The sequence below is a fragment of the Suillus discolor genome (genome assembly GCF_016758755.1).
Source record: "Suillus discolor strain FC423 chromosome Unknown F5147scaffold_24, whole genome shotgun sequence".
Lineage (NCBI taxonomy): Eukaryota > Fungi > Basidiomycota > Agaricomycetes > Boletales > Suillaceae > Suillus > Suillus discolor.
In genome coordinates this window covers 33,777-59,486 of record NW_024541271.1, presented here as the reverse complement: position 1 = coordinate 59,486, position 25,710 = coordinate 33,777, and the positions used below count along the sequence as shown (strand labels likewise).

Below are 25,710 nucleotides of genomic sequence, written 5' to 3'. Positions count from 1 at the left end.
ACCATCTCCAGCCTTGAAAGTTGATTTCGCCAAAACTCTGCACGATCAGACACGACGATCAGTCTAGCCTGGAGGTTTTAGGTAGCTCTGTGATGAAGAAGTCCTGGCCTTTCTACTAATCTGATCAAAGGTCTATGCCACCTTCGTGGCGCATGCATCCCATGTTGCTATTGGATGATGTCGATCCGCGGATAACGTGCAGGAATCCGATTAGGATTTGAATGCAAGATACAGCCAGCTCGTTCAATCCTATGCAGGCGGCCCGAACTTGGCACGAACGTTATCACGGGTGACGGCGCGCTCCTCGGCTCGAAGCCTCGCGATCAGCTGAAGTCGAGGTACGTAGCAAATCTGGTTCTTCAAGGGTAAATTGCTTTATCAACATCCCTCTTTCGGTTAGCCAGGCTCGCATGACGGATCAGATGCTCGTTTTTCATTCGGCCGATCAAACGAAGGTCTAAAATTTGAGGGCATCTGGGGTTCTTCGGAGCCGCCGACTGAAACCCTCGTACCCTACAACGTGGTCAACGTTGTAACGTTAACCAACGTTTCGTTTCGCGATACCTCGTGATTTCCAGCTGTTTGGAAGGGCAATTCAGTACTAGTAAGTACTTGATGCAGCATTCTGATTCTGGTATAGCTAAAATACATCAAACGTTCAGGCTATGATAAGGAATCCCTGAGGTCATATCCGTGCGACTAGCAGGCAGGCCATGACTTGTGTGTAATGCTATCCTAGACTCGGACGACGCGTGGATAATAAGGGTTTGTTAACTTCGATGCATCTTGTGGATAGCACTGGGCTGGGCGTTACGTTTGGAGGTATCTTCTATTTCGCTACTCTACCACCCTGAAATATTCGTAGAACGAGAGCCTGAGGCAATTAGGTTGAATTAACCAACAAATTCGTGACAGCCGAGCCAGTTCGTAGAAGATCATCGAGAATCACTTGGAGCTAACTCATTGTACCTCGGGCAGCAAAAGATGTGGAAGCCGATGTGATCATGGATAAATTTGAAACTTCTGCCACCACGGAGTACACCCTTCAGCGCGCTCCCAGCGGATTTCGACCCTTAGGAATGAAAACAGATGTAACTCGTTGAGGCAAAATAAAGATATTCTGATTCACAAGATGCAGACATTGACGTCGTATGAGGCACTGTTTGTGGTTCGATCCATACTACTTAATGTCAGTACCGGCTTTCTAGAAAAAACCAACCTTCAAATAAACATGGGAGACTTTTACGAGCATCAACAGTTCGATCTTGATCGATGATGTGCTTTCTGCCAATGACTCGTTGAGATACCGTGACGACGGCCAACATCAACAGAGGCTTGCACTCTATTTGCCGAACCTGTATTTCGATCAGAAAACTTGACTTTTCAGAAAGTGGCCACCAATAGTAATACTGTTCTCGATGAGCTATCATAACAGTAAATGAAATGCGGGTGCCGCTGTCATCCAATTAGTACTACGTTCCCGAGGGAATCGCAAGCTGATTTAAGATGCGTACTTGTGTGGCGTAGCGGGATGGCACCAGGGCCAAGTTGGGCGGCATTCCGAAACAAATGGAAAAAGGGCTTTCAAGGACTCTTTAATGAATGGTTTGCAGGTGCGACATCCACGGCGATGTAAGTTGCGTTTCAGGCTAGCGGAACGTTCGATTATGTCGATGGGCGCTGATGTGGCAGCTACTGGTAGTGGGGTCATGGCCGTTGTGTATGAATGACTCGGAAAACAGGGCTACGATGATTCCTGTACGATGAAATCTTTTCGAGTCATTATGCCGCAAGGCTTGAACATAGAATATCGATTCTTGGTTTGCCGGCAACATCTGAAGAAGCATAAAAGCCGCCAACAACGGAATGAATATGATATAGTACTCACTGCCAGTCTTAGCCATGGAGATAGGCAAAGCTGCACGTTGTGAAGTTTGTGAGCTCTGTGCTTTTGTCACTTGTAACTCGTGTTCATTGAGATGAAGCAGGAGGCACGGTGGTCAAAAATAGAGAGGTTTCGTTTTGAAATGGAGTACTTTGTGTTTGGTTCCGGCCGTTGACATTCACGTTCTGTAGTACTAGTGCTTTGTATACTGATCGTCTTCGCCACATTGCAATCTAACGTTGATGAGCGTCCAGAGTTAGCATGACGACATCAGGTTCCCGCATCACTCCCGCTCAATCCCCTCCATTATCCACTAAACCTTTCAGTTCCACTAAACCCTTGAGTTATGATACATGACGGTCCCGAACGATAGACGACAGAAAGCCGTACCAGCAATCTCCCACTAACTTACAAGCAACTCACAGGAAACGGGCCAAACTTTATCGTGTTAACGCTATTTTAGACACACAGCCTTAAAGAAGTTAGAGAAGTCCAGCTAAGGGCACGCGAACAACACGTGAACCCGCCAAACTAAACCGGGCGCATCAAAGTTACAAGCGCGCCTTTACAGACAATTAGTAGATAAGGGGAAGATAAACAAGGACCTGTCCCTGGGGATTGGCAACGACCGTCACCCACCAACTCGCCCAGAAACGGCATGACTTGAATGATGCATAAAATTTTACTACATGCGCCGCAATTAATCGGAGGCGTAAGGGACGACAACATATGATTGTAGGTATGTGCTAATCCTTCAAAATACTTACTTGGAGATATTCCTGTGCTCCGTGGCCCATCAGATCTATCAAATTGAAACTCGCACAGGACGCTCACGTTGAGTCAAGGGATTTAAGAATATATAGTGTCTGGGAACGAGTCCGAGTCAGGATTAGAATATTGCTGTTTGGCGCAGAAGAGTTCAGTTTTGAGCGCTACCCAGTTTCCGGTAGTTCGCCACAGTTCGCGAGCGATCGTATTGATGGTTTCCCAGGGTGAGGTCGGTTCGCACAACGTGTTGAATGATTGGGTGACACTTGTATGTTTGAACTTACATACATGGGACCTCGCAACATATGATCCAAGACAATTGGGCCTACAAAACGTACTGCGGCGATCCATGAGCTCATATATACTTGTCAGGGAGCAACTCGAACACTGCAGATTACTACAGGGTCAAGTAGGGGTCTCAGATGATAACGCACTTCAAGCCTGAATAGATATCAATCGTGATTATCATAGACTTCCAGAACAATATCGTGGGTGTCCTGATTCAATAGCGAGGCACAGACGGCCAATATTGAGCGTGCCCGACCTGCCAATCCCGCACCGCCGATAGTGATATCTTACGTCAAAAAAAAACGAGTGGAAAACGAAGAAAATAACGCGAGTAAAAGTAGCGTGCTTACTTGCGTTCTTGTGAGAGCACTGGCGCAGCAGAACGGATATGATACATTGTTAGTACACACCATCTCTGGAACACGCCTCGTTGTGTTATCAGGTCCAATTTCCGGGTCGGAGAGTCGGGGCTAGAGCCGGAGCAAGCATATTTAATCGGCAGCCGCCTTTTGTGGGGCGACTGGGGAAAATATACTCAGAATGAAATTAATACACGTGGAGTGCTCAGGCCCGGAATATCCGCTCGAGCCAGGTTGCACTTACAAGTTTGGATCGCGTGAAAAAAAGATCTAGAGGAGCAAGTATGAACAACGACTGCGGAAGAAGAAAATACACCACCTGAATCAAACATGCACCATCCTGCTCGATGCTGAGCTTCAGGTTAAACGGCCTCCTAGACTCCAGTTATGCTTATCACATATCAAGAATCGCAGTAACGAGCTCCCATCAAGCAGAGCGGAGATATAGAAGCATATCCTGATGGATTCTGTGGATCACCGCGCTTGTGCACACAAGGCGAGCATAAGTAGGTATCACAGCTAGTAGGGTACTCATAAGAACACGCTGGGAATGGTATTTCCAGATTACGTTTTTCAGCGCTCTGCCTCGATAAGCCATTCACGTGGGTCAGATGCGAGTATCTGATAGGTTTGCATACCTCCTTTAGCAGTACGGGCGCCCGAGAACGCCATCGTTTCGTTCAACTCCCTAAAGCGTTGCAGTTCTTTTTATCTTACTCCCGGACCGCCCATGTCCACCTATCATATGACTCCGAGTCTGTGCGAATATTGCAGTCTACGTCATGATCGGGAAATGATCATCCATTTACGCTCGATAGGCGGAATTCTCATGTACGCAGAGTCACATTGTCTTCCATTCGTGATTCATACTGACTTGCGTGCCAGGCAAAGTTGTGGTGCAATGGCACGAATAGGGCTCAACTAAGGCAACAAACAGAACAACAGTGACACGTATCATGGCAGACACTGCAATCAAGGTGGCATATCCAGTTCCAGGATGGCCGAATTTCCGTGATATCGGGATCTAACGGCTGTCTCTACTATACGGATGGTGATGAGCCTGTGGCCTGGAATATGGCGTAACAGGGATCACATGACGCCGAGCCGCCGACGGGTTGGAGGCTCTTGGTTATGAAACGCGCAAGAGTTGCACTGCCATGACTTTTTATCGCCGCAAGGACCGAAGGCCCAAGGGGGATGCCAAAGCATGGCATGATAATACTCACACGAAACGCTATGTATATCGCCATGGGGTTTAGGCAAGCTGAAAGCTAAAGTGCCGTCAAGTGAACCGACGCGCGCCGTCACGGTCTATCTAGTAGTGGCCTGATCTGGGTTTTAAAAACTCAACACCCGTGGGGTGTGTGTTCGAAGATAAGTGCAAGGCTTCGTTGACGTGAAATCTATAGTAGCGATTGAGTCGTTTACCATGTGAGTCGCAAAGGCATCTATTGTGTTACGTACTCGCAACATGTGTATAAGTTCGGAAGGGAGGTATCGGACAGGCTGCGGTTAGACGAGTTAGTATTGGTACAAGAGACAGTGTGATTCTGGACACTGCTTCCCGCGGATCAACAGTCCGTTAGGGGAGAAAGCTGTCGTGTCTGGAGAAAAACAGTATGATGAGCTTCTCTCATCCGGATCATGGTACATGAGGGTCGCCAGAGTTGCAGTAATGCTTGATAAGCGTGTCGGGATGAGACTGTGAAGTTAACCGGAACGACAGCGAAAATTTATTGAGACTGATCGGATATACCTAAAGCCGTGCGGTATGACACCTAAGCAATGTCAATTTGACAGTGAGCGTCGAGCCGTGTGTGTCGCAGAGGGGGAGTCTAGGATGTACTGGAACTTTGTACCATTGTGCTGTGATCCCGGAACAAACTAGGGCAGGAAGCATAGCCACATATGGCCTAGAAGGGTTTAAGCAAACCAGTTCGGAAAGGCGGCAGGGCGAACCGATGAGTACCAAGGGCCGATGTAAGTGGGTCACTGAGGTGTCATCAGATCATTCGCTCAAAAGCGCCCACAATGACACAGTTCTGCATATATATACGGAGTGATTGAAAATCGAAATCGTTAAAATTTCCACACTTCTATCTCTCTCTTACTCGAGCTGTAGCCCTCATCCTTGCGCAGTTTTCATAAAGCGGCAACCTCAGATCAATCGAGCTTCTATTACACCTCGAGGCTAATTAGCGAGACATAAAGATTCGGCCCTTTAGCACGCAGTGAGTGCAGACCACTCCATTCCATTGTTCCTGGTTGAATGTATTAGGTAATATTTTTAATAATAATTTAATTTTTTTCTTTTCGCCTCGTTGCGCGGAGTCTATTGGACTGGAAGGGTGCAGTGACCTTGCCGTTGCTAAACCTATCTTCGTATCCCAGGCTCATGGTTTTGGTTCCATTCATTTTCCTTCTTTGCTTTCACACTGCCCTAATTCTTATATACCCCGTCATTCTTTCCTGTCCCGTTCTAACTAAACTCCCAAACTCTGACACACTTGCACTTTCAGATCACCTTCGCGACACCACGCCGCCCGTTCCACTCACCATCATCCATCAACTATGGCTGCTGTACATGGTCCTATAATACCTACCCACCCTTCCCCATTTCGGAATACCCAGAGTGTTCCTCATTCGCGAATGGGTTATCATCCTGCACCGTCGGTCAGTTTTTAGTAGCCGCTCGTCATATTCATATCCTTAATCATACATACATAGGCACCACCTAAACCTCAGTCTACTCAACCCACGACGAGACATTCTGACCCTTTCTATGGTCATGAGCAGGTTTCCCGATTATGCGGTCGCTTCATTACGCATTTGTTTGCTTGTCCAGAGTACCCCCCTTCGTCTTCTAACTCACAAGTAAAGCTCCCTCATTTCATCGCGTATGCACTTCACCGGACAAAGCTTCATTCCTCTGTAACCTTCGCTGCCCTCGTCCTCCTTCAGCGACTCAAAGCGCGCTTCCCCACTGCTCGGGGATCTTCGGGTCACCGTCTTTTTGTATCCGCCTTCATGCTCGCATCCAAGGTCATCTGTGACGACACTTACTCCAACAAATCCTGGAGTATTGTAGCCCAGGGTATGTTCCAATTGCGAGAAATCAATCAGATGGAGCGCGAGATGTGTCAGTATCTGGAGTGGGAACTTAATGTGGATCCGGTGACGCTCAGGGAGTTCGAAGACATGGTCAAGAAGGATTTCGCAGGTCAAGGACCTTACCCGACTTATATCCTTCCATCCTCGTCCAAGACAACCCCTCCACCTACCACAAATCCCTTCCCGCCGCCTCCAGCCGCTTTGGCGCCCACGCCTTCATATGGCCATCGGTATCCATCGCCTCCAAAGCCCGCTTTCCCTCCGCCAAATTCCTCTTACATTACCCCGCCCACGACGCCGGATACGCCATCGCCAAGTTATTCAACATCGACGTCTCCAGCGTCAACGGCATCACCCCCAACACCGCCGGGTATGGAGGACTGTACTGCACGCATCGTTTCGGCTTCTTCATCTCCAGGTATACCAAAACACGAGCCTGTGCCAGTACCACCGCCATCGAAGCACAAGATGTTCGCGTTCGCTTCGCCGGCTGTGTGGTGAAGGCGGCTCATTGAGTGCATTGTGGTTTTTGTTGCATTTCTCTTACTGCCACTTATACACTCATTTTTGCCCGTCTTGATGACGCTGCTAATATATACACCTTCATCGCTGTCGGTCACCATCAATCGGTCGCGATATGTTATTTACCAGGACTATCTATACCCTGCCGCATCATTACTTGGCCCAAGGTTGTTCCGGGACCGTGCTTCAACTACTGCATTATCATCATATGTTGTGTCAATAGCGCATTACAGTATTTCATTAGGCATATGTACAACTATATTGAAGAATCAAAAATGCCAATCACTGCAATATCGGAATGAAAGCGAGACTGATTAATTGATGAGAAATGAGAGTATTTGATTGCCTGCCTCGAGGTACCAAGCGACAAGCGATGTATCGCTTCTACGCATAGATAGTTCTCTTACACACACCGAGTCGTACGACGTGCCAGCCGACTTCTTGCGATGATTGATTTCGTTATACTGCCAGCAGGCAATACGTTTACTAAAACTCCGCCGGAACCGATACAGTTCAGGACGTTACAGCTAGACAAGCTGCAGTAATCTGCATGGGTTTGTTGTACGTGCTGTCCCTTGTTCGACGTGAACTATAACCATAGCACAAAGAGCCCTTTGAATTCAAAGCGCCACATCAGATCCCACCAAACCATGTTTGGTCGGTACAAACCGACTGCCTTATCTGAACCCGAGCGCTAGGAGTAGTATGCAAAGTTCTATCAGACCTTTCCGATGGAAAAACGTTCATATGCCAGGGGGCTGTACACGTTTTTTTTGGGGGGATGGTGTTGGTACCTCTTCTTTCTCCCGCCCTTTATGGTAAGCAACTCGCTCGCGATCCGTATCTTTGCACTTAACTGGAGTTGGGGTGCTATCTCCGGCGTTAAGCCTCATTAAATTTTCAGTGTTGCTGCGTCGCTGCGGTCTCTCTCCATTATGCCAAGATATTGCAATTTTTTGCAAGTGGCGTGGCCAGCGAGTACTCATATACAGCGAGTCACTAGCTGTCAATAGGAACGCAGGGATTTATCAACTGCTCGGTCATCTTGACAGTGCTTATCTCACAATTGTCAGCAGGGTGCCGCGCGTGTGCCCATCAAATTATCCATGCGAGATGGACGCTGACATGAGCCTTTGACACATGCAGCTTGGCTAATCGGCCCATAAGAATTCATTAAAGCTTCTTGTCTAGCCGAGATAAGTCGCAGAAGTGGCTGTTTATGGTTCATGAAGGCCTCTAACGGACAACCTTGGATTCTAAGATTCCAGACCGTGCCTCCATAACAGCATCGTATGGCAGGCATACCCATTCCTACTACCACCCAGTCCAAGTTGATGCGGCTAGGCTTTGACCAGGCGAGATCTTGTAGATCGCAAGGCTAATCTTGACACAAAAGAAAGAACAATCGAACGCGTTTTCATTGTATCTTGGTCCTCAAAAACCAGGGGCAGATACATGCTGTAGCCTCATGTCATCGTGGTTTGCTGATTTGGTAACCCTTGGTGCGGCCTTCTCCACAGGGTGGCGTGCATGCCGACAATGTGAGTTCATTATTTAACGAGTCACTCGTACAAATGGTAAAGTTAAGTTTCGAGCTTATAGATCATATTGATATTGCTGTCGAAGGGGCGCATTACACGAGTATCCCGTCCTACAGCTATGCTATGCGATCTTCTTCATCCTCTTACAGTTTCATGCCCAACAGACACGAGGTCTCGGTGCACAGAGTACGACACGGCGTTCATTGCTTTGCCTGGAAGGTCGCGATGCATAGACTGTTTTGGCTGTCGTCTAGTACTTCCCTAAACTGCCGCAGCCACCTTGACAATCAAGATAGTGGATGCGTTTTCCATTAGGAGCGCACAGTTGCGGTCTGCGATGTAAGCATCTCACCATTTCTCCGCGGCCTTCTTGTCATTGTTGCATTTTAAGCCGAAAATGATGGCGCCAGATCGAAGCATCACCTATTTGAAGTCTTTCGTCGTGCCGTGGCTTGCATGCCAATCATGATTCTGTGCGCACCGGAGATCTATGCACACCGGAGCTTAACGATAGCGCACTGGACCGTAATGCACTGGATAACGCACTGGTCAAGTCCCGCCGCTGTAGAGGGTGTTACTATCCAGAGAACTGATGTATCAGCGATATCGCACACTGCTGTGTGTTGGCATAATGTACTGGTCAAAGACGCTGTAATATCACTGACTGCGGATGGTGTATTAGCCATCGAATTGGTGATTATGCACTGCCGTGTGCCAACCACCGTCGCTGGGAGTGATGTGCCAAACCCATCAGCATTCACAGAATCATGTTTTCAGGCCGTCGACTGTCACTATTTTCGATCCTCGACTCTCGTTCTCTGGCAACTGATGCAATGCTGCGTTGATGGAGTGTGGGGAATTTGCTCCATGATGTTCTGTGAACGAGTATAGGCATGTACAGGTTTCGGCAGCAAACTGTCTGGGTGTGTTTTTTCTTTCACTTGCAGGGTCCAGTCGCTATTCTTTGACATGTTCTTGCTCCACTTTCATACACGGGTCGCTGCTGGTGAGAACAGAGGCTTTTTGGCTGAGTTCTATGCCCTATCTTTCGCTCCACCTCGCAAGTCCAGTACATCGCTGGATATCACATGCATCTCCTATCTCGCGAATGCAGAAGTGTTCGAGAGTCGAGACAGGATTGATATCGGACCTCTAGCACCGGATAACCCTAGACTCGAAGTTCCTCTTTTGAAAATCATCCGATCCGTCTGTCTACCCTTCCAGTCCTGCACCCTTTATTATCACACGTTTGCATCGCGTTGGGAAGCACCCACTCGCCGTCACTAGTACCATAAATTGTCTACATCATGATTGGCAGGGGCGCATATGCGTCACGCAGGCTCGGCATCACCCTCTTTCGATGTCATCTCTGACATACTGACACCAGCTGACTTGTAATGATATAGCACCTTCCCCACAATCCGTCACTCTGAGGCTGTTTCGACTTTTGGGGTTTGTTATCAAGGGTCGATCGTCATTAACGCCTACATGTCGGTGCCACGTTCTGTTCAGAACTTTCGAGATGTGCAAATAGACGCCCATGATTGCGCTAGTACTCGACTTGGAAGGCTTGGAGACCGCAAACAGTACTTGAAGCAGAGAATGTATGTCATTATGCCTGTCATATGCTGAATTTGATCATCCTAGGGCGTTTCCCTAAATACCTCGATCGGCTGGAACTGGGATGTTAGTTGTCGCGGTGCCTCGTGATCATCGTTTCAGGTGTCTTTATATGTTCAAGCTTCTTTGCATCAATCTGCGAGCTCCGTGAGTAACATTTAGGCTTTGGCTCATGACTACAGGAGCACATATCCGTCGTAGGACTGTTATCTGATCACTGATCATCTGTCTCTGGTCATGTTTCTTCGAAACTCTTATAGAAGACGATCGCATCAACATATTCCTCGCCCTCCCCGTCCTTCCGCTTCAGACGACCGGCCTTGGGTATAAGTCCAGCTTTCGTGAAGTTCAGTGCCTCCCACAACCTGCAATCGAAGTGATCAGCAAAAACACGGATCAACCAAGATCATCAAAGCTCACTTAACGCTGGCGACGTTATTATTGTACACTAGGTTAAACACGCTTGCCTTGTATCCCAATGCTGGTGCATAGTGCAGATATGATTTAGCGAGGATACGCCCATAACCACTGCCACGTTGGGACAGGGGCACCATAAATCCTGCATTACAGATCTACAGTAGAAATGATATGTCAGCGGACGAGCCTAGTTCATCTCAAATGACATGCAAGCCGAAGCCGAGCCGGTGAATCCCTTGCCCAAAAAACTCACATGAGAAGATCGCCCAGGGTAGTTGGGTTTTACCTGTCATCATCGATTTCCACAGAGTTCGACAGTGTGTGAGATTGAGGGTGACACGATTGTTAGGCTAGGGATCGCGACTGACGTAGTAAAACCCTGCGATGCACTCCTCCCATGTCCGCCCGTTTCTTGCAACATCTAAACTTTGCTCGATCTCCCGCACCCCGCGCGCTTCAAGTTCGCTCTTAATCGCGGGAGGATCTCCTTTGCCAGCGATTCCGACGAGTACGTCTCCGCCGAAGAAGTATGCTCCGAAGGCTGTGGGATCGCTGATGTCTTCTTGTGGATACGTTAAGCCTTTGTCGACTTCATTCGCAAAGGTGGAGTGGAGGTAGTTGAATAGACCAGTTTGGACGCGCTCCACCGCGGCCCGATCGATGTGGTGTATGGTCACGAAAGATGGGGTCCCGAGATCTGGCTCTACTCGGGGACTATCCCATAACGTAGTGGGCAAATACGATGTCCTTTGTGGTCTGTTGATAACCCCGTAAGCAGACATGGCATAGGTATACTGTAAAGTTTGTTCGGACGGAAGCAACCAGGAACTGAACTGGCCTTAAACTTCATATCTATGACTCGGACAAGTGATCAGCTTCTAGAAGAGATGAGAAAAGGCGCTGCACCTTCGGATCTTGCTTGGGGGTCAGACACACGCTCCCAAATACCAAGAGTCCCAGCTAACTATGCCTGAAGGAGATAATACACTCAGCCTCATCGCCCTTGTGGCCAAGATAAAGTCAGCGCAGTTCATGCGCAGTCCTCTGGAAAGCTCATGTGTTCTAGCGTTATTTCTAAAAATTACTGACATGTAGGAGCTCTCTATCATTACCAATCGTGACCGATAGTCCCTTCCCTATCCACGACGGTAGTCGCTCTGTTTCCGCTCCTTCACCGCCTGAAAATCCTTTTGTCACTCCGTCACCAAAAAAGACATATCCGGGAATATAGCGGTCTACGAAGCTGCTCATAATGTTATCAACAGTACATGAGAGGAAAAGAAGCACTCACGTCTTGACTTGGTCATCGGTCATGCCTTTTCCGCCATTCTTAGCTTTCATATTGTGTTCCTGTTGTAATCTCCACTGATATATGATAGATAGCTGTGCAGACGAAGGCCCCTTTATCTTCAAAAGAGTGAGTCGCATGCCATGGGTGCGTCGAGAGCGAGGTGTCTACCTGTATGAAAGCATCAAGTGCACTCCACCACTCCACGTATCGCTTTAATTGCTCGTTGACGGCCAGTACGTGATCCACGGACACGAAGGCTTTCATGTTGAACATATCGGGTTCAAGAGTCGGAACAGGTTCTTTCAACCTTTCTTCGACGAGCTCTTTACTGGTAGGGAAAAATCCCACACACCATCCCTCGAGCACAACTACGTCCACGGGCCCTTTCACCGTCTCGCCATCAGATATGCGGTCCCCCTGTCCATTAAATAGACTCTTATCGAAGATAGGGATGTCAACAGTCCCTGCATCAACTTCATTGATCTTTTTGAGGTTTCTAAAGACCGAAGTACCGAGAGGCACATCATGTGTTCCTGGCTGTCCTCTTCCCTGAAAGAGGATATTGTGGGGATTGCTTTCCGCAAGACTTTGGAGTCCAGAGTGCGGAAGATAGAGGTCGTCAATGGAAAGTACGGTAACAGCGAGGGAGTGTGGTGGACTGGCGAGGTGGGCACGGAGGCGGGAAGTTAGGAAAGTCTTTCCACTGCCTTGTGGACCTTGAACGCCAACAAATAAGGGGGTTGGTCGTAGACTAGGTGGACATCGTGATCGATGTTCTTGCAATTGGTTGAGGACGTGTTGGGCCATGTGCTGCACGGCAGGCAGATGAGTTTCTTCGTTCATGATGTGCAATGCTCGCAGGTTCATAGCGCCGAGCAAACGTATCGGTAGCAGCCTCGCGGAATGCGGTGGACTTCAAGAACGCTCAGGCCATGAGATCTTGAGACCGGTCACATGAACATGCTAGGAATTAGTATGGATTAGTATCTCACCGTCTATTCTGAAGGACCAAACCTCTACGCAGACGCTCGGAGTGACACATTCGCTTGTCACAACCGTGAGAATCAGTTGCTCATACTCTAAAACGAATTTCAGCCGAAAGTTATCAACTAGATAGCTCACCAGCCATATATTTCAAACTGCCAAGTAACAGTGCCAGCAATAACAAGCAGATTATGAGCGCCGTAAGTCCATACCGTATCCTATCGCCGCCTCGGAAAACTTTGCGGACATCAAAAATCATGGGAATGGTACAGCAATAAACATAGTCCTGCATTATGATCCAAAATCTATAGGTGAAAAGAATGTTCCGTATGACAAGAAGCGGTAAATAGTGTCTACTTGCTTCCACCGTAACGTGCCTTGCGCCCTATGTCGAACGGAATGTACTTGTACTTGATCATGTGCCTGGCAAAAACGTTACAGTTACGACCACAATTCTGGGATATAGGAACGCACTGAATTTGCCGACGCATTGTCAATGCGAAGAGAACGCAAAAGTAGACCACGAGGATCGGCCAGTAGACTGGTACATCAAAGACCTCTGACACGGTACAGAAGAGTGATACAAGAGTGGCCCTTGTTGCACTTAACCTGTGGAAATAGTAAATGGTCAGTGCCAAAAAGGGGAGCAATACAACCAGCGGTCGCACCAAAATTGCCATTCGGGAAGTCTTCTCACAAAAGGTCTAAACTCATCATCTCGCTGAGAGGGAAGCACAGGCACGCTTTGATCGCCGCCCTCTTCAATCTCATCCGCAAGAAGATCATCCTCAAGTGAAGGGTCAAACTTGGGCTGCAGGAATGCAAGAAGTAAGTTCAAAAGATAAATAGCCAAGCCGTCTGTTATAAAGCTCCGTCAGATACACTTCAAGCCAAAAGGACGAGCAGACGCACAGCAGACTGCACATCCATTCAAGTGCCACAGACATAACTGGTGAGCCAGAGATCATGTATACGAAGTAAGTATACGAACCAATGTACCACTGTTGACACGTAGCTAGTCAGTTTCATCCCGAACACAGAATAAGTTGGTATTTACCCCCTGGGACAGCACAATCCTAAGCATGAAGAGCGCCAGTAGAAAGAAAGTCGCCAACCATCGCTGAAGGACGTGAGGAGTCCATCGGTCAAGTGTTTGTTGATATTGGCGCTGGAACTTCGAGAATGATGCTTGTGCGGAGTGGAAAGGGGTTGTACCAGGTTCATCGGAAGACATCATCTTAACAGAAATCGTGACGAGGATAAAGGACCGAAGACCGAGAATTGAATGACTGTCAATGAATTTTTGTTAGTTTGTCGGTGCAAGCAGTGACGATGTCGAATTTGCCGCAGAAGGCATTTTTAAGCGGCGAATGAATTCCATATCAGGCCAAGTCTGTTTTATTGTTTTTTTTATATGAAACGATTGAATGATAGATCGTACACTCATATAGTACTAGGAGCATCATGGAAAGTTGGTAGTGAAACAGGATGATCGTGATATAAGAACTTGTAACATTAATAGCTGTCCTCAGAACCCCTGTGTTACATCCGGCAGCCTAAAAGATAAACGGCACAACAGCTTTCCTCTCCTTGGGGTACTCGGGGAAATTCTTGTGATACCATTGATGGCCCCTGTATGCCCGAGAAATCATGAATAAAACTTCTGCCCAGAAGAACAACCAAGGGGGCTGGACTGTTCTCATCGTCTCTGTAAGCGATATGAGAGCAGGTAATGGTGCAGCGGCTAATGCATAGCCAAACCATTCTAACCACTCGCAGAAGTAGTTTGGATATGAGATATATCGGTAGAGGTAGCCATGGGGGATGGCATAGTGTTCCTTTCCGAGTTTGTTCTCGTTGCGTTTGCCTTTCGCTTTAGATTTACGGCGGATATTGAGAAGTACTTCATCGTGTAAAATGTTTCCGATAAAGCCACACGCCCAGAGTATTGTTCCAGCCCAGAAGGATGGGCGAGAGAAGGCCCCCGCCAGAAACGCAGATGCAGTGGGTGATGCAAGGTAGGTACCCATCAGAGCACCATTCACAATGTTGAATATCATAGCGAAGAGGGGCATGACGATGTGCGACTTCGAGCGAGATGGTGTTCGCAGAGGGGAAATTATTGCACGGTTCAGGTAATGGATAATGAACAGGCTAGTGAGGATGACCTGGGGGGTGGACATCGCAGACAATGATGCCGCCCAGGGCCCGCGGTATAGTACGGCGATGAAGCTGATGGGAGAGAATAACTCCATAATAATCCAGGACTTGATTCCATCCACAACGAAGATGCTGTCATTGGATGGAGCAAATCTTCCGAACGGGGCATCGATGAAAAATTGAAGTGGACCAAAGATGGGAGGTATGAGGAAGAACCATTTTCTTGCCGCTGAATTTGACTTAGTATGTTCAATATACTGGTGTTTGAGACCACTTACTATCATATAAGAATTCGGAGTGCATGTCGTCGCAAGGTAAGTCAATGGAAGGAACCAAAGCGTGATACAATGCTGAGTCAGCATTCTCCCTTCTCTTCGCACCTAACACAGGACAGGTTCATTGGCTATTGTCCTTCCAAGGCGATGTCAACTAATGGCTAAGTTACATCTTAAACGCACTCCCGCCGAGGAGGCCGAACGGGCTCTCCGCAAGGCTCGAAAAGCCGCAAGGACCGCAAGGAAACGGTCATATCTGTCGGAGGAAGCAGGTCAGCATGGAGAATCTAGCTCCAAAAGGAGACGCAGAGGAGAAGACATTGATTCTGATCTTGACGAAGAGGTTTATGGCCCTCCACCTCCCCCATCGCTGTCATCCGCGCACAAACCTGATTATGACACCATTCTTTCTGAGTTGGAAGACGCTCGCTTCAGAGAGAAAATGTGGGATGCTTTACGGGATGATGAACGGCTGGATGGTATAGACGCTAGATTTAACGATTATGCCCATGTCCCCGATAGATGGCGGGCGAACGCAGCCAGCGGTGGAAGCTCTGAGGACCAAACGGAAATGGATCCGCGGTTCATGGACGATGACACTTACACCGAGTGGATTCGAGCAGGGATGTGGAGGTTTGTTTCTCAGCTGCAAGTAGTTCCCTGCAGTTGTATTGAGTGTCCCCGTAACAGGCGAAAAAATGCGCGCCAATACGAAGAAGAAGCACGCATGAAGGCGGAAAAGGCAGCTCGAAGCGCTAGGAAGAAGGAAATGAAAGCAGAGACGGCCAGACTTGAAAAGGTTGTGGAAGAGCGAAGAAAACAGAAGAAAAGAGAAAGGGACAGCCAACGAGAGGAGAACGCTCGAGCAGAGTATGACAGAAAGTGGAAGGATCTCTTGGATCCCAATGCTCGGCATAGCTCTTCTCTTTCCTTCGGAGACATACCATGGCCACTATTTGTACCCGTGATGCACTCAGATTCCGCTCATTCGGACTCATCCTCAATTACATTGGAACACCTCACGACAACAGCAATATCTGCATTCCTGATACCGATTTCTACAATCTCTGCGCTCGCTCAGGACGTCGGTGTTTCTCTCCCCACTCATGATCGTGACAAGAAGGAGAAGAAAGAGAAATTACGGGAGACAATGCTACGGTTTCATCCAGATAAGTTTGAAGGACGGGTCATGCGGAAGGTCATCGAAACGGACAAAGATAGAGTAAGGGAGGCTGTGGGTCAGGTGGCTCGAGTTCTCAACACTCTCATGGAGGAATAGATCGATGGTATAGTCCGTCACACCAGTTCTTCAATTTGAAGATGATATCTACCAATCACCAATTGTAAGTTGATCATTCACTTTCAGGTTTTGATACACTTTGACTTAACAAGGTCTTTCGACACTTTTCGATCAAGTATCGCACTTAGTTTCTATTCGATGTGAATTTACCAAACACGTAGAACGACGGCGAGGGTCCGTTCGTGAGGGATGCTCTTGGCTATCTTGACTCAAGTGCTGAACTACGCCCTAGGTATACATATTGCTTTACAATCATGGGCATCCTCTTAGTGCAATACGATACGTTACCCTTATCAAATACACCTGTGCTCCGGCCTGAAACTAGAAAATATCAGCCATCTACTTCCGCCGATTCCCAAAAGACCGAATGTAGACAAAAGTTCTAGGTGTTGTGCCTATATTACTGCGCATTGACGTCGTGCTGACCCGGAGAAGTGTCTGTGATCTGGCTGCTGGAAACGATCATCATAGTCTTTCCGTTTCATGGTTTTTGGTCTGGTGCTACTCAGCACAGATCTAACCTATCTTGGGTTGTTGCAGTCGGCATTGGTTGGCAACAGTCAGTTCCTGACCCTCTGTGGTCATATATATACTGCCTTAGCGCCACTTACTGGACTTGGGTGAGTGATACAGATGGTTCAGTAGAGGCGGAACATGGTAGTTTTGTCACTAACCCACGGTTTCTTCTACGGGAGAATTTGGGCTGTGAGGAAATCAATGATCGTTCCTGTGTTGGTTATTATGGTGAGTGCGCTGATTATTTGATGCTGATACAAAGTTCGTTCACAGCTTTTGTTGGTGCAGTTTGCAATGGTGCAGTGGGAAAGCATTGTCATCTATCCCATGGGCTCGTCCTGAAACGACTCCATTATGGCTTGGTTGCTGACACAAATGTCGACCACCACATGGCATCTGAAGTCCCAGCGAGTTGTATTGCATGTGGCAGTGGCATAGGCATACTTCTTCAACACAGACCCACTAGGTCTGGCTAGTCGGCAGCCTTGTGTGCGACTCAGTCATAACCGTGTACATGCCGCTCAGTGTATATAAGATACATTGACTTCTATCATTTGATCATGCTCATTCTAATCACAGCTCGTGCAATGCAATGAAAAATCGGGTTTTATAAGTGCACAAATTCATTGTTCGCGAAGTTTATTAAACTGACCATCGAGACTGGGCTAGTACCCACGACCGCTGCGCTCATAGAGTTGGTGCTTGCCATTGCACCTCGAGTGACGAAATGCATTGTAAGTTGCGACCCTGTTTCGAGTCACCTCTGGTTTACCAATAGCTTAAATTTTATATCATTTCAAAGTCGGAAGTGACTTGGTCTACCGATGAATTCAGTACTAATACGATTGGCTACATTGAACAGGAGGGTTGATCGACATAAGACTGCTGCCTACGACGACTGGCATTCGAGTGCTCCTTCAAGAAGCGTGACGCCCTCGAGACATTCTGCCAATGTGCATCCCAAGGTTGAGACCGCGATAGAGATAGATCTGTACCACCCGATAAGTGATTTCCTCACCACGGAATGACCGACTCGTTATCTTGATACAAGGGTCAAAAGATTCGTATAAGCTATCTGTACTGATATATTCATACAAACATAGACCACTAACTAAAGAGTTATAGCGTAAACAAGTGTGAAGAATAACAACCTCCCCGTAGCGTCGTGAGACCCTTTCCATCGTGTCCGAACCTTTACCTGTCTGCAGGGAAGCTTCGGACAGTCAGATGCAATACATGTCGCAGCGATCAATACGATGGCAGGAATTCAGCTGGAGTTAAAGCCCTGAAAAGGTAACCATGAATCAGATGCTCCCGAAAAAATAACGAAAAAAGGCAGTACCACTGAAGGGACATCGATAAGTTACAACATGAACAATCGCTGCTGCATCTGGAATGGAGTGGAAATGGTGCAAAAGCACTGGCCCTAGTAGAAATTCTTCCCAGTCTGGGCGACAGTAATGAAAACCTTTATCAAACAACATGGTTGTGCGATTCGGATCGGAAGTTATCAATTCGAGTCGCACAACCTTGCTTTTCATCGAAACATGTACCACGATATGGCTGCTACATCGAACTGCAAAGATTGTATTATATATCAGTCTGCCCGGGATGATGCGTTCATGAAGATCTAGAGGGAAGTGTTCGCTGACTTGCTTGATGGCCATCACAGACCGCATCGCAAGGTAGCATCGCAAATATGATATCGCAATCAACCCCGAAAAAAAATCACCAACTCACCGATGTCCGGACTTTCAACTTGGTTTGGATCCTAAAGTTCAAACCAGACGTAACCAGGGAAACATGGTCCAGATCGCAAACCAAGACTTTTCCGAGTGGAGCATGGGCGGCAGTAGGTCGTCGTGGTTCAGCTTACACCAGTCGGTCCGTGGAGACAGTTTGATGTAGTAGGGATATAACAAAAATGAACCAGGGTTCGTAGCTGCTTTGATAGAGGGTCCATAAGCCCTCAGGCTTCGTGCCGCATCTATTCTTCCAGTACCTCAGCACTATGATAGAACGTGTAAATCTAAAAGTTGCATGCACTGGTCACAGCAATGTGACAGACGGCCTTAAAGGGTTCAATGTGGTCAGTTGATGCCGTCGGGTCCAGGTTGCAGCGAGCACGAGGAACAATTTTACAAGTCACGTCTGCTTCGTTACACGATACCACCACGACCTTGCGGCCTCTTTGCAAGTGCAGTAGAAACAAATAGTGGAGCACCCAATCCTTGTGTTTTGTCTCAAAAAAGGTTCATCCGGAACAATAGCATCCACACCGGCACCTATCTAGCGTCACTACCTTCTTCTCCACTCCTGAACTGACCGACCCTTGACATTCTTTCTCGATAGCTGAGTCGCTAAACTCTTTTCACTCTCTACCATGGCCGACATTGGCGAAATTATCAATGAAAATGCCTCCAGGACGATCACGCCAGCTGCAGTTGGCTCTCAGGTAGCTTTGATGTCAATCATTTCCGTAAGTTATATAGGTTTTCTCTCAGAATCCTGCTCACTCCTTCCAGACCCTTACTATCGTGGTATTCAACGTATTGCGACCTAAGAACAAGGTACGTCTCTTCACCATATCACATAGCTATATCCTACATACATGCTATACAGGTCATCTATGAACCCAAAGTCAAGTATCACATCGGTGACAAGCAGCCGCCACGAATATCTGACTCCCTTTTGGGATGGCTGCCTCCTCTCATACGCACGAAGGAGCCCGAGCTTGTTGACAAGCTTGGATTGGATGCCGTCACCTTTCTCAGATTCACTCGCATGACCCGATCACTTTACTCGGCCATCGCTTTTACATGTTGCGCCATTCTCATCCCAATTAATGTATCCTACAACCTCAAGAACGTTCCTTCGACGGAACGGGATGTCCTTTCCATTTTGACCATCCGGGATGTGAAGGGTTCTTTCCTCTTTGCACATGTCGTGGTCTCGTACGTGATCTCAGCGCTCGTCATGGTTTTCGTATGGCGTCACTGGAAAGAGGTGCTTCGTCTTCGGCAGCAATGGTTTCGCTCTCCCGAATATATGCAATCCTTTTATGCGCGGACACTTGCGGTCATGCGTGTACCCAAGAAATACCAATCTGACGAGGGCATCCAAGCCATCTTCGCAAGTGTTCAAGTCCCATACCCTACTACCTCGGTGCACATTGGTCGTAAAGTCGGACGGCTACCCGAGCTTATTGAATACCATAACACTGCCGTTCGCGAACTCGAGCAGGTTCTCGTGACATACCTCAAGGGCGGCAGAATAGCGAAAGAGCGGCCCACAATTCGGATAGGTGGATTCATGGGCATGGGTGGTACCAAAAAGGATGCTATTGACTTCTATACGTATGTACCTATGCTCTATTTGTTGCGATATCGCTAACAATAAGCAGCGCAAAGCTGAGACGCACAGAGCAAGCAATTGAGGATTATCGTCAGCAGATTGATACCCGAAAAGCAGAGAACTACGGTTTTGCATCCATGGCGGCGGTTCCGTATGCTCACATTGTTGCTACCTTACTTCGAAAGAAGCACCCGAAAGGTACCGACATCGCTCTTGCGCCGAACCCCAAAGACATTGTGTGGTATTTAAACACCGACTTATGGATATATACTGAATTTTCCGTAGATATGGGTAAATTTCAACAAGTCAACTTCCGAGCTCATCGGCAATAAATTCGTCGGTTCTTTGTTCTTGGTGCTATTTTGTTTCTTCAACACTATCCCCCTGTTCATCATCTCTATCTTGGCAAACTTGAGCTCGGTATGATTCTTGCGTTTTGTTGGGTATTTGGTCAATTGAATGATTCCTCTACAGATATCTGCCTACGTGGGTTTCCTCTCGACGTGGGCGATTGCATCTCCAGGATCATTTGCTTTTGTTTCTGGTGTCTCGCCCCCTGCCATTTCAGCTCTTTTCGGTTTTTTCCTCCCCATCGTCATGCGTTGGTTAAGTAAATTTCAAGGTGCCCTTACTCACAGCCGGTAAACTCATTTTGTCGCTGGTTGTTTATCGCTACCTGGTTCTGATGGATTTATGGCAGACTTGACCGTGCTGTCGTTGCACGCTACTTTGCTTTCCTTGTTATCTCCCAGTTGATCATTTTTACACTCATTGGCGTTGGATTCAGTCAGAAATCATTCTTGCCGTCATTCGTTCTAGAATGCTAATGTCCATTTTGTAGTTGCTGCGGAACAGATTGTAACGGAGATCGGTCCACCACACCAGTTTCCAGGATATTATCAACAACCTGCATAGTGCGTCACCCCGTCATATATACAACATGGGTTTTATTCAGTTTTTATAGCCTTGCCGAGTACAATCAACCAAACGTATATAAATCAGTCGTCGTACTGGTTGACATACTTCCCGTGAGCTTGTGTATATGCGCTTTACATGCGGATATGCTTACGCAAGTCATCGTGATATCAGACTCCGTGGCTTCTTGGTTCTCTTCGATCTGGCACAGATCCTGAATCTTCTCTGGACGTCGTTTAAGACTCGGTTTGTTTCTTATTATTATTATCGTTGTCGCACGCGCTGACACAAGATTTCAGCGTCTTTGGTCGCACACCCCGTGATATTAGAGAGTGGACACAGCCGCCAGAGTTCGAGTATGCTATTTACTAGTACGTGCCTCATTTCGACACCTCCCTTTTGATGCCAATATCTTCACCAATAGCGCGAATACCGTGAGTTAAGTTCGGTGATCTGATCTGACGCCCATTCACATTCCGCAGCTCTTCATGGCCACCGTTGCGCTAGTCTTTGCTCCTCTGGCGCCTTTGGTCGCACTTGCCGGTGCTATTGTGTTCTGGATAGGTTCGTGGGTGTACAAGTATCAACTTATGTTTGTCTTCATCACGAAGGTTGAGTCGGGAGGAGTGGGTTATTTGTTTCCAACTTGTTTTTCGAGTTGCTAACCCTGGTGCAGCGTCTCTGGAACATGATTATTAACCGGTTGCTCGTCTCCGTGATTCTCATGCAACTGTTGATGGCTCTGAGTAAGTCATTTTAACCATCAAAGGCTGCGACTGCTGACTTACCATATTCCAGCCATCGGCCTCCAGTACGGCTTCAAGTCTTTCATGTGGCTCACCACCGTCCCTCCAATCTTGTTCATCGTCATATTCAAGTTTCAGCTTGACCGAACTTTCTACAAGAATTTCCTGTACTACATACCTTCGGAGACCGAGCTTCGCGAAGCAAAGATACACTCCTCAACGTCAGATGTTTCTGGAAGAGGGTTGGAGAAGCGCTTCGGTCACCCTGCGCTTCACGCAGATCTGTTTACTCCGATGCTTCATGCAAGGATGATGCCACTGCTTGGGGACGTCTACAAGGGAAAGATTGGCAGTGACAAGGCCAAGCTGGATGAATATGGTGGTCAGAAATTGGACGCTCAAGTCATTGAGGGTGGCCTGAGGATTGCCGCTATCGAACAGGTGAATATTTTTGTCTGTGTCTCGAAACGACATACTGAACATTCTAATTTAGCGCGATTTAGGAGTATGATCCTGCCCTTTATCGGCGCGATCGAGGCGAACTGGACTGGGATCAACGGTCCATTGCATCGGCTGCGATCTTTGGCAATGCTAGAGGCGGTGACAACGCTTCGCTTTACCACCAGAAGGTCCATCAATATGCGGGTTCAATTAGTGGAGGTCGTGCATCACCCGCGCCACCTGCTTTCGACCGTTACCTCGCCCAGGGTCCATCGCAATCTGTAAATGATATAGAATTAGCGCGCATGAACCAGAGTGTGGATCAGTTGCCTCTTCTGACAGATCATCAGTCATACGGATACTTCGATGCCCGGCAGCAACCGCCGCCGTCTCCACTCCATGAGTACAACTCTCCGGATCGGATGACCCCGCCATCTAGATATGGGTCGCCTGCACCAATGGCAACGCTGCCTCAAATGCAGTATCCTCCTCGCCCCGGGATCCACACAGAAGGCTACAGGGAAGCACCGCTACATCGCCCTTATCCCCCCCAACGCCCAACCTCGACCTACTCAGTCGACCCATCACAATATATGTCTGGACGAAGTGCCTACCAAGGGTGATTTACCATGAATTATCTCACGCCAGTACCACCATTCATTCGATATAATGTGCGCTATGACTGGACTTACTCTACCTTTTTTTTCAATCTTTCACGCTGTCGTTATGTGTCACCTCACTTTTATCTTGATTACGCATATATCATTTGGACTTAGATTAGGATAACGCAAGTGCAATGGTTGTTTGGGCAGACATTCTTCCTGCATATATAGATGGAGGTGGAAGGAGCCCGTCGAATAGTGACTAGCATTTTCTTTGCTGTACTTGTTGCATTTATCTTACTGACAGTTTGTGTACACGAACCTTCTAACTACCACTAACTATGGTACTTATAATCGAGCAAACCTGCTCGCTTGTTCATTTGACGTCACCGTCATCTTGAACCTGCTGCATGTCTAACCTGTATTCATATGTGAGGGTCGACCGCCCTGCTCCCAAATGTTTGGCTACCTCACAGGAGATTCGTGACCGTGGGTCTGCGTTCGTGGGCAGCGTGTATCGCGCTAGTACACCCGAAGAAGCTAAAGCTGCAATCTTCCATCACCGAAATGTCGTTCACGCTGGAAAGAAGGCCTATGAGATATCTGCGTGGAGATGCATGATGCTGAAACATGGCAAGTCAGGACTCGGAGGTCCTGATGACTTCGAGGTTCAAGCAGGATATGATGACGATGGGGAACAATGGGCTGGGAGCAAAGTGTCGAGGGTCATGCAACACGAGGGTGTACTTGACGCTGTTGTCATCGTCAGTCGATGGTAAGTTTCGGCTGTGTCTATTCTATGGAGCACAGCTAGGGGGGAATTTACGATTACTTATCGTTCACTTACAGGTTCGGCGGGACCCTTCTGGGACCAGCTCGATTCACTCACATCGAGACTTGCGCCAGTGAAGTATGTCGTACATTCAAACGAGTCGAAGAGATGGACGAATGCATTTCAACGCTTACAAGGCTCGACGATATGTTGGCAAGTCTGCGGCAAGAGTTAAGCGACCTGATTCAGAATACTGAATCGGCAACGAGCGGCACCTCGGCCTCAGACGAAATCCATAATGCAGAAGGAAGGAGAAGCAGACAGCCCGATTACACAGCCGTGCAGAGGGATCTTGACATCACAAAAGCGAGGAGACTCGTCGGTGCTAGAGAAAGTGCAGTCAAAAGTGTCAAGTCTCTGTTATCGAAAAAGAGAATAACTTTGGCGAGTGTTGAGGCCGAAGGGTAGCACAATCATGCGCAAGAGAGTTGTCACGGTCAAAAAGAATGCTCTCACATAATACGAGTAGTAATAATCTAGCAGAACAAATTTCGAACTACAAAGGTATTTGCATACAGCATATGCATACAAAAAATCAGGGAGGGCATACTAGGGATGGGATTGTTTCTGCTAGTCGAGGGCAAGTAACCCCCTAGTGTTTGCCAAACATGTATTGATAAATTACTGCATAATGGTACTGTGTGTGGAGTGAAGCTGGGAGTGGGGAGAACATGAAACAACATAGTGAGGTGCCTCAAAATCGACAGGGACGGCACGAACTTTCGGACCGAGGTCGTCAGGCATGTGTTGAATTTTAGAAATAAATCGTGCCAAGTGGATCTGGCTTGTGAAAGCCAGACATCTTTGATGTTGCCTATAAACATGTAGAGATGGTTAGTTTGAAATATATGAAAGTCATTGAGAGCCATTTTAAAGCGGGAATTAATTGGCAACGATGCAATACCAGTCTGATATAATAACCAGATAAGTCCATTGATTCTCAAAGTCAGGCCGTTCGAATTTGGGGACGACTGTCAACTCATTGCGGGAATACAGGCAAAGTCACCCTTATTACGAAGGAGTGGCTGTTGCCAATCCACCTGATAGGGGAGACTGGCAAGTCTCCAGTTTCGCGCAATTTTGCAGACCCCATTTGTTGCAGAATGGCTTATATCCCTGGTGGCCGCCACGTGCTCGAGGTGAGGAATTTTTTGTTGTTGGCATAGAAGCTTCAGGGGTGAGCACGCTGCAAACGACCCTGCTGCTCTTGAACAAATTTCAGTTCATTGATAGATTGTCCGAGTAATTGGGATAAACAGATGTGCCCTCAGTGTTGAGAGTCGACAAGTCAACAGTCACGACTACTCATGAAACGAAGGCACACTAAATAAACATGAGAAAAGACAGCGTGAACGAAAAACAAAAAGCGTATGTACCTTTGTTGTTAAGATCTGAAGGTCAACAGCCAAGGCACAAGAGACCCTTATTCAAATTCTCGGTTTACTTTCCTCGCCATAGCGGCCTATAGCTCCGACACCGTGGGCGATGTATTCATGGTAAATTTAACCCTGTGAGATAAGCCGTAAACATCAAATTGTTGTAAAGAAAGTGGCAACGATAGAATCAGCGGTGCAATGGCTATATGCTCTGCCGTTCGTCAAGGTTCATAGCTACGACTGGGGCGGCAAGCGAAATCGTCATGAAAAAGTTTTGATATGATACCCACCTGTACAACATATTCATCGGTTCTACACTTGTCCGAGGCCTGAGAGAACTTCGGAGAAAGATCCAACGGAAGTCCAATATTGATCCATCACCTACATAGAAATCAGTCGGCGTCCCG

The 25,710-nt window shown here is 47.6% G+C and overlaps 8 protein-coding genes across 8 annotated transcripts; 4 read left to right on the top strand and 4 right to left on the bottom strand.

Moving 5' to 3' along the window:
- The first annotated feature begins 5,389 nt into the window (after positions 1–5,389).
- Positions 5,390–7,225, top strand: F5147DRAFT_635218 (uncharacterized protein). Its single transcript, XM_041432884.1, has 2 exons — positions 5,390–5,973; positions 6,028–7,225. The coding sequence occupies exons 1-2, from the start codon at positions 5,872–5,874 to the stop codon at positions 6,910–6,912; spliced, it is 987 nt and encodes a 328-aa protein (XP_041293323.1). The 5' UTR covers positions 5,390–5,871; the 3' UTR covers positions 6,913–7,225.
- A 3,104-nt stretch (positions 7,226–10,329) lies between these two features.
- On the bottom strand, positions 10,330–11,293 carry F5147DRAFT_773055 (uncharacterized protein; the record flags this gene model as incomplete). Its single annotated transcript, XM_041441411.1, has 4 exons — positions 10,330–10,459; positions 10,515–10,666; positions 10,765–10,797; positions 10,880–11,293. 4 exons carry the CDS (start codon positions 11,291–11,293, stop codon positions 10,330–10,332), a joined length of 729 nt encoding a protein of 242 aa, XP_041293322.1.
- A 292-nt stretch (positions 11,294–11,585) lies between these two features.
- On the bottom strand, positions 11,586–12,645 carry F5147DRAFT_773054 (P-loop containing nucleoside triphosphate hydrolase protein; the record flags this gene model as incomplete). Its single annotated transcript, XM_041441410.1, has 3 exons — positions 11,586–11,754; positions 11,803–11,918; positions 11,971–12,645. The coding sequence occupies 3 exons, from the start codon at positions 12,643–12,645 to the stop codon at positions 11,586–11,588; spliced, it is 960 nt and encodes a 319-aa protein (XP_041293321.1).
- Positions 12,646–12,874: 229 nt separating this feature from the next.
- Positions 12,875–14,139, bottom strand: F5147DRAFT_692336 (retrieval of early ER protein Rer1). Its single transcript, XM_041437187.1, has 6 exons — positions 13,844–14,139; positions 13,778–13,787; positions 13,699–13,704; positions 13,455–13,644; positions 13,261–13,395; positions 12,875–13,209 (listed from the first exon to the last, which is right to left on the bottom strand). The coding sequence occupies exons 1-6, from the start codon at positions 14,021–14,023 to the stop codon at positions 13,140–13,142; spliced, it is 591 nt and encodes a 196-aa protein (XP_041293320.1). The 5' UTR covers positions 14,024–14,139; the 3' UTR covers positions 12,875–13,139.
- A 32-nt stretch (positions 14,140–14,171) lies between these two features.
- F5147DRAFT_836674 (3-oxo-5-alpha-steroid 4-dehydrogenase-domain-containing protein) lies at positions 14,172–15,280 on the bottom strand. The gene is made up of 2 exons (XM_041444015.1): positions 15,225–15,280; positions 14,172–15,175 (listed from the first exon to the last, which is right to left on the bottom strand). Exons 1-2 carry the CDS (start codon positions 15,247–15,249, stop codon positions 14,343–14,345), a joined length of 858 nt encoding a protein of 285 aa, XP_041293319.1. The 5' UTR covers positions 15,250–15,280; the 3' UTR covers positions 14,172–14,342.
- Positions 15,281–15,304: 24 nt separating this feature from the next.
- On the top strand, positions 15,305–16,907 carry F5147DRAFT_692329 (uncharacterized protein). The gene is made up of 3 exons (XM_041437186.1): positions 15,305–15,854; positions 15,912–16,564; positions 16,638–16,907. Exons 1-2 carry the CDS (start codon positions 15,379–15,381, stop codon positions 16,498–16,500), a joined length of 1,065 nt encoding a protein of 354 aa, XP_041293318.1. The 5' UTR covers positions 15,305–15,378; the 3' UTR covers positions 16,501–16,564; positions 16,638–16,907.
- A 2,218-nt stretch (positions 16,908–19,125) lies between these two features.
- On the top strand, positions 19,126–23,116 carry F5147DRAFT_753188 (uncharacterized protein; the record flags this gene model as incomplete). Its single annotated transcript, XM_041440239.1, has 17 exons — positions 19,126–19,516; positions 19,563–19,607; positions 19,660–20,393; positions 20,441–20,627; positions 20,677–20,811; positions 20,866–21,032; positions 21,092–21,177; positions 21,233–21,249; positions 21,284–21,305; positions 21,356–21,419; positions 21,481–21,552; positions 21,606–21,677; positions 21,731–21,740; positions 21,789–21,932; positions 21,983–22,052; positions 22,105–22,493; positions 22,556–23,116. Exons 1-17 carry the CDS (start codon positions 19,421–19,423, stop codon positions 23,114–23,116), a joined length of 2,871 nt encoding a protein of 956 aa, XP_041293317.1. The 5' UTR covers positions 19,126–19,420.
- Positions 23,117–23,311: 195 nt separating this feature from the next.
- F5147DRAFT_152432 (ribosomal protein S5 domain 2-type protein) lies at positions 23,312–24,369 on the top strand. The gene is made up of 2 exons (XM_041428298.1): positions 23,312–23,870; positions 23,945–24,369. The coding sequence occupies exons 1-2, from the start codon at positions 23,506–23,508 to the stop codon at positions 24,333–24,335; spliced, it is 756 nt and encodes a 251-aa protein (XP_041293316.1). The 5' UTR covers positions 23,312–23,505; the 3' UTR covers positions 24,336–24,369.
- The last annotated feature ends 1,341 nt before the right edge of the window (positions 24,370–25,710 follow it).